Genomic DNA, 8023 nt, shown 5'->3' on the forward strand with positions numbered 1-8023 from the left:
CGCCGGCGCGGTGACGTAGGGACGTGCGCAGGGATGAGTGGTGTCGGCTTCCCTAGGCTCCGCTGTGCTGCAGTTCTGTGGTTCTGTCTACGTGGGAAGGGGAGGGAGCCGGGCAGGGGCGTGTGTACCAGCTCCGGCTCCTGTGTCTTTTCCTGGCCTGAGCAACTTGTGCCTTTAACTTTGGAGGGAACACCACGCACAGTCCAGCCTTACATGAGTTATTGCCCGGTAGGGCAACCCCTGGTTTCTGCAACTTCATCCTGCACTTTGTGAACTTGGATCTTGACATGCACGCACATTTCAGGTTGCTGCCTGTTACATGCCTGTTACCTGAATTGCATTTGTGCATTCGGGCCCTAAGTTAAAGGAGCCTTAAATCATGGCTATGCTTCACATTCATCAGCTTAGTCAGATTCTGCATTATAAGTCCGTGTCTTCTACAAAGTTGTCTTGCTTACATTTTGGAAAGTTTGTATGCTTTTTTCATTTTTAAGCTGGCATGCCCCACTGAGGGTCTTGCTCAGCTTCATTTTTATATACATTTTTCGTTTTCTTTTGAAATGGAATTGAGCTGCTAGGCATGTAATACTAGCTAAAACTAGAATGGACTGGGCTTAAAGGCCAATATTCAGTCTGTATTAGAGTGGTTCCCAAACGTTTTTTGCCACGACCCGCTGCTGGGAGCATTGCCCCTGCGACCCTTATTTGGGTCCCGACCTGAGGTTGGGAACCGCTGCTGTCTTATCTCCCAACTGAAGGACAGTATCATGGAATCAAGTATTTCTAATATCTATAAAGTTGGTTACTTTAAAGTGCCACCTTGCTACTAGGCACAGTGGCTCTCCTTGACTTGGTTTGTTTGTTGTACACACAGAACATTTATTTGTACTTCCATCAACCTTGATTTTTTTTTTTAGTGCTGTCGAAGACTAACCTCACTGGCCACACCCAGATGAGTGGAAACATATGTTTCCCCAGGGACACACTTTGTGCCACTTGTCCCTGGGGAATGCCTGTGCCATGTGTGCTCTGGTACGTGGCAGGTTACCCCAGGTGGAGTAGGGGAAGCTGGAGCCAGCAACCTTACTTGGGGGCCTCCAGAAGCTGCAGCCACAGTGCTCCTGCAGCAGAGAATCTGGCCAGCAGCTGGAGTGTGGCTCAGGCAGACCAGGCTACAGTTTGGGGCAGCACTCGCTGCCACCATGTGTACCACCCTGCTTTTTAAGGCACAGATTTTTTTGATCCTGGGATTTCCTGGGGTCAACAACCTTCCCCCCACCATGCTGCAAAATAGTGCAGGGATGACCTGCATGTATTGTGTGTGGCACCGTGGATGGGCCACATACTGCATGTCCACACTCATCTGGATGTGGCCACTGAGTGCATTTTACTACTTACTGCCAGTAGAATGACCAGGTTGTGATTCTTTCATCTTCATTGTTGAATGTCCCTTACTCCATGCATCAGCTTTTCCTTAAAAAGTCCCATTTTGAATAAGCAGGACTGACACTTAACCAAGATGTTGTGATCTGTATAACTGGATCAAATAAACAGGGAACTTGGTGAGAGCAAACAAACTTTAGAAGATTATCTTGGTATTCTAAAGGACTTTGTCACACTAACAACACAGAAAAGCATCTATTCAGGAAAAATAAGTTGCCTATAAGAAAACTTCTATCTTACTAAATTCTTCTCCTTGACTACATAGATCATGGCAGGAGAGACAACTTACATTTCTACAAAATGAATTGTTAGGGCATGCCACACTTTTGTTAGGTTCTCTGTACGTGAAATAAGTGGTTTTTTGGCATTTCCTAAAGTGGTTGGAGTATCAATGTTTAGTACCACATTAGTCATCTCCATTTGGAAGTGTCAAGAAAAATATGCAGGATAAAGGTTGTGTGTCCTTTTTGACATTCTCAAATAATAAAAGCCTTTGGTAGTCAGTGATACGTGGATATCCAGAAGTAAGTAGTTGTTCAGATTGTATTGTTCAGATTCCTCAGCCAAAGTGCTTGATCAGGCTTATGCTGTTTTTTCAAGCCTTTTTTCCACAGCCTGTATGTAACTCCCTGTCTTGTCTGATTTGAGCATCAAATCGCTCATCCAAGCTTCAATCCCTGTTTTAGGCTTCTTAGTTTACGAATAGGTTTCAGACTTTGCATGCAGCTTATTGAATGACCCTAATATATTATAGGCATGAGTTTGAGATGTTGGCCATCAGCAGTGGTAAAAATGTGCTGATATTTAAAATGTTTAAAGTGGAGTGAGAGGTTGAACAGATTTTGTCTTCAGGAGAAGCATATGCTAACTCAACTCTTTCATTTTCAGAAGCCATTCATGCCATTTTAGTTTACAGTCAGAGTGTAGAAGAGCTGCTGAAGCGAAGGAAGGTGTGTCGGGAGATAATTTTTAAGTACCTGGCACAACAAGGAGTTGCGGTGCCTCCTTCTTCTGAGAAACACCAACTCATCCATTACGCAAAGCAGTACTGGAACCAGCAGCTGTCAGATAAACCCTCGGAAAGAGAGGATGTTAAATTCGATAAAAAGGTCAGTGCCCTCTTCTGAGGGACCTAGGAACATCTAATACTGCAGAACACTTATGCTTATAAGTATTTAAATTTATCTGATAAACTGAATGTTTCTTTTTAAAAAATGTTTACACTGAATTGGAGTCTTGGCTTGGGCTGGGTACATTTGTCCAGATAACCAGGAGAGTTCTCCCAGGTTTGTTCTTCTGGTAGAAAATCTTACTTGGCAATGCCTGAATAGATATTCCAGTGCTGAACCTTTGAAGAATATAGCTTGCAGAACTGATGCTACACAGCCAAGGAGCCTCTCTGCACACATCTCAGCTTGTTCTGCAAGCTCCTTCAATCTGCCTGGCGACAGATGGCAGCAGCGCACAAGGGCACCCCTCTCTTATCAGCATTTATAGTTATAAAGTTTATCTTGAGAGAGTTGCTGCTCTTCCAGTAGCGGGGGGAGGCAGTCTCCCACTACTGCTTGCATCCCAGGAGGGCACAGGGGGAGGAGGGAGGGCATGTGTCCCCCAGATCTGGGCAGGGCGGGCTGCAGCCGGGGCTGCGCGGGGTTCTTCTCAGCAGTGCTGGTCTCAGAGTGTGCACTGGCAGCACTGAGAGGATGCTGCATCCACCCCAAATTTTGCTGCCACTCCGCTCCCAGTGCCACCACCACCAGCTGCCTGGTGTAGCCCTGGCTAAGCACCCTGCTGCCACCCATGAGCCAAGAAGAGCCAGGGCAGCTGGCAGCAACAGCAGTGGGAGCAGAGCGGCAGCGAAATTTGGGATGGATGGCAGCATCCTCCTAGCGCCCGCTCCGAGCCCAGCCCCCTGAGAAGAGCGCCACATGGCCCTGGCTGCAGCCCACCCTGTGCAGATTTAAGAGGCACATGCCTTCTCCCCCCTGTTCCCTTCTGGAGTGCAAGCAGTGGCAGGAGTCACCTCCCCGCTATGAGCCATGACTCTGCCTCCTGCCCCCCAGTCCCACCTGGGCAGCGCCTGCCCCCTCCCTCACTGTGGGGGGCATTGATATGCCCCTTCCCTCCCCTCCCACTACACCAGACTTACCAGCTGGAGCAAGCTGTATTGGATCAGTATTGGATGATATGCTTCCTTAAATATTAGCTATCAGTATCATCCCCAAAAATCTTTATTGGTGCACCCCTACTAATAACACTGTGTAGTGTATTATCACAGTTTTTACCCGGCACACTACTGTGCAGTGTTATCAGGCTACTGTGCAGTAAGCATCTTGTGTAGACGCACCTAGTGATTAGACAGCTTCTAAATAATCAAATTTTAGTTTTAGTAGCTTTTTCAACGCTGGCTAGTCTTGGTTTTGCCTGACTAAAAAATACTTGATATAATCCTTTTTTGAGAATTTGCATAAAATAAGAGTTAAGGAGGTCTCCTTGACTATATTTTCTCTCTACTTGCTGTGTACATGACCTCAAAGGGTCCAAAAGATGCAGTCTTGCTGGGCAGCCTCAGGAAAATCATCCTCTGGGCCAGTGTATTATTTGTTTGGGGGGAGGGGAGGAGTTGGTACTTTGTTGCTTCTTACCCAGTAGTCTTGGAAGGGCTTTGTGAAAACAGTGCCACTCCTCACCTGTAAAATGGGAAATTAGAAAAACAGATTATGTGATTTGCCCAAGATGTGCAGCAAATGGAATAGAGAATCTAGTTCTAACAGTCCTGTGCTCTTTTGTTTGTCTCTGCTGTCTTGAGATTTTAAACAAGTCTAACTCCTTTTGTGCAAGGAGGTGTTCTAGCCGTTCAGACTGTTTTATAGTTGGCAGGAAGTGCAACTGTCTGGCGATTGTTTTAAAATATTTTTCCCCACAGATTTAGTGCTGGTGAAAGGGTCCTGTAATAACAGTGTTGGACCCTGAAGTATTCTTTAGCTTTGGAGCAGGTACGTGCACAGCCCTACAAATAGCTGTGCAACATTTCCTCTCCCATCTCCTCAGTGTGTCTCAGCCTTATCCTGCAAGAGTAACCTCATGGTGTGAGGGGAAATTCAGAATCCATGGCTATATAATGGGGCCTCTTTTCTGAAACAACAAAGGTGTGAGCTGTACCATTGGCTTGATACCTGTGTAGCAATAGTTTTGGTTGCTTGGGTGTCTTGCACAGGCTGCAGGCAGGTGTGGTGAATCTTGAAGTCAGTGTTGAATTAGTGTGTTTGGGGTGTGATTCACTTCTTTTTTTCTTAAGTTTTTTGATTTGGGAATATTTCAGGAATGTGTTGAATAGGAAACACATTTTTAGTTCACAGAACTATCTTGAGCTGTATAAAACTGAACTGTGTGTGTACATTAACATAAAATCTTGCTGTGTTTAAAAATGTTTTGCTTGATTGCAGATCGATGGGCAGAGACAAAAGCAAGAGGAAGATGACTTACAAAGTCTGGGTGAAGAATTCTGTCAGTGGTTCTTCGACCTTTTGAACGCTCAGCATCCTTTGGGAGGACAATCAGAAGAAAGTTGGGGACCACAGCATTTCTGGGAGGATGCCAAGCTGAAATTCTATTACAATACATTGGAGCAAAGCACAGAAGAATATAACGGTGCAGAACTAGTCAGCCTTCGTTTACTCTCATTGGTGAAAGAAGAATATCTCTTGTTGAATCCCAACTTTGATGCTGGTGGATTGAAATGTGCAAAGTCTCCTCATGGGCTAGTAGTAGTGGCAGTTGCTGGCACAGTACACAGAGGCAATATATGTTTGGGTGTCTTTGAACAAATCTTTGGACTCATTAGTTGCCCAGTTAGAGAAAATACTTGGAAAATAAAATTTGTGAATCTTAAAATCTTTGGACAGAATGCCCTGGAGCCTGGGACACAAATTCAAAAGCCTTCCATAAAGTTTGAGTCTAACCAGCTACAGGAACTGTATGATGGAAAAGAACTGCACTTGATTGAAACATATAAATTCTGAGCAGTGTGCTTACAGAACTGGGAAAGAAAGGATTGTTTGAACAAAGAATACAGTGCTTGTTTAGTGCATACTTACACATGCAAAGGGTTTGTCTCTTTCTTGATTCAGAATTGCTAAGCTGATGACAAGCCAAAGTACTGAGGAAAATATACTATGAGATTCCCTACTGTGTTTGGGTACTCACTTTGTATACTAAACACATTCAAAGAGTTACTTCAGGTTCAAGTAATTTTTTATTTGTTTGTTCATTTTCCCCTTCTCTGTCTCCCACTTACAAAATGCATGGCAAAATTGGGATCTAGAGTTGTGGCATATTTGTACTGGATGGCTTGGGGACTAGTAGTAGCACATGGAGATTTTCCCCAGGCAGCCAGTTCAAGTTGTACTAAGATGGTAACTGAAAAATAGTGCTGTTGGATGGCTGCCCAAAATGAACTGGAATTCTGGGTCTAATTTCTTACTGTGCCAGTAACTACCTAACAAAATCAGTAGTCGTGTTGGCAGTCTGTGGAGTAGTCAGGCAGTTATGGAGGACTACTGTCTTTTAAACCCAAAAGATATAAATACCATAATGGGTGATGTGGGAAACTGGCAGTGGTCTTGTCAAAGCTTTTTTTATTTTGAATCAAAAGTTTTCAGTGCTGCCACTTACTTTACAGTTTTCAATAGCATTTAATTCATTGCAACATTAACCCCTTCATCTCTTCTCTTCCCTCTCAAAAAGGCTGCAAATTCATCCCTTTTCAGCACTGATTCTCAACAGTTGAGTTGCTTGCTGCATCTTCACGTGAAGCAAATGCTTTGATACTGTAATTTATTATTACCTTGTATAGTAGTTTACAGCAGAGGTTAATGTGCTACTTTAAGTGATGATTTTTCCATATTGTTCCATATTGAATTTCATTAATTCAAGAATTGTATTCAGTTATAGCTGCTTCATTAGATTGGATATAAATCTATTTTTGTAATAGAAGGAAATTAGAAACTGAAGTGGACTTTTCCGGGTAAGTTTGTGATATCCCTGCCAAGAGTAATTGCAATGCAAGAATACACAGCATCCAAAAACTTCTAGAATTCTTTTGCAAACAAGGAATTTAATGTTTTGTCCCCTTAACAAAAAAGAAATGTTGCAAAAACTATTTGAGTAAAAGGCAGTATATTAAAATGTTGTCCTCTGCTGGACTACAGAGAAATTCAGGATTTTTGGTTACTAATTTATGACAAATATAAGCAGCTCAACTTCCTAAATTCCTATGGATCAGTTTCATTGTATGCATAGCTAAATCAAGGTTAATTGGAAATGGTATTCATTGGATGGTGGGTAAAAGTGTTGATATTCCTTATAGCTTTCTCTTTCGAAATAAAGAAGAATTAGCTTTCAAGCCAAAAAATTAAACAGGTGGTTTGTTTTTTTTTCAAGTTATGTGTAGTTGCAAACTCTTTGAATGGTTATTTAAGTAAATTTCTTCTTTCTGGCAGTAGTGCACTTTTTCTGGCTTCATAACTGTTTCTAAATGTGTTAATTTATAAATGTGACTTCAATTTTGAAAGTGGCATAATTCAATTAAATTTCTTTATCTTAAAAATAACTGAGACACCTACTTTATAGCATAGTTAATGGTCATGTGTACTTTCTGGAGCAGCCTACACTCAGTTCATAGAACATGAAGAGAGATTAGAGGAATTTAGGGAGCTAGAACAAAATGATTCAATTTCTGATAAAGCAGCTTTTGTATAGCCCATGCAGAACTCTCCTTAATCACTTGATCGGTTTTGGCCTGCCGTCATCCTGCCCCCTGCGAGGAGTCTGGCAAAACCCCGCAACCTTCCCAGGGGGGGAGGGGGACACGGGCCCCCAGGTCTGCACACAGGATGACAGCAGGCTGCCACTGCCAGCAACTGATATGAGTTTTGCTTTGAGTGGTTTGAGGTGCAGTTTCCCATAAACCAACCCCTAAACCAATCTCCTTGAAACTTGGCTGACTTCTTGCCCTCTGGAGGGGCTATGATCCCTGCAATTTTCATCCGAATCAGGCAAGAAATGACAAAGTTGTAGGCATTTTCATGATTCCTCATTATAGCCTATGAGCAAAACATCGAAACAGCAAAACAGTTTCGACAAAATGAAATGGAATAGTGCTTTGAAACGAAATGAAACACTGTCCCTTCAAAACGGCAAAAAGATTTGCTTTGTTGGATAGTTTCCTTCATTGTAATTTATGTATAGTTGACATGAATTACATATGTGTTCATGAATGAACTTTTGATAAGTTTCAAGAATTTGTGAATATTTACATGAATAAGAAAAATAGTTGTTGCAAGATGAGGGCCCACTCTACATGTTGCAGGTATGGCATGCTTACCTGGTTAATTGCACAATTACCTTGAGACCATCTACATATGTAAAGTAGCTATTGCACAGTAAAAAGCTCCAACCAGCTATAACGTTAGACCTTGAAAGTGTGTACTGACTTAATAGCTGGTTGCTATCCAGCTTGAATTTTTAAGTGTACCCGGGTCATTCCTATGGTTTGGAGCCCTATCAGCTAACAGGGCTC

The 8023-nt window shown here is 42.8% G+C and overlaps 1 protein-coding gene across 1 annotated transcript in view; it reads left to right on the forward strand.

Annotated features, from left to right (window-relative positions):
* CUNH3orf38 (chromosome unknown C3orf38 homolog) overlaps window positions 1-7014 on the forward strand; it is a 27172-nt gene extending 20158 nt beyond the window's left edge. Inside the window, exons 2-3 of the mRNA XM_025194418.1 lie at window positions 2283-2552; window positions 4890-7014. Of these exons, the coding sequence (XP_025050203.1) occupies window positions 2283-2552; window positions 4890-5465 (846 nt within the window). The 3' untranslated portion in view covers window positions 5466-7014. The remainder of the gene's footprint in view (window positions 1-2282; window positions 2553-4889) is intronic.
* Window positions 7015-8023: the final 1009 nt, after the last annotated feature.

The sequence above is a fragment of the Alligator sinensis genome, unplaced genomic scaffold (assembly GCF_000455745.1).
Source record: "Alligator sinensis unplaced genomic scaffold, ASM45574v1 scaffold1324_1, whole genome shotgun sequence".
NCBI classification, from domain to species: domain Eukaryota; kingdom Metazoa; phylum Chordata; order Crocodylia; family Alligatoridae; genus Alligator; species Alligator sinensis.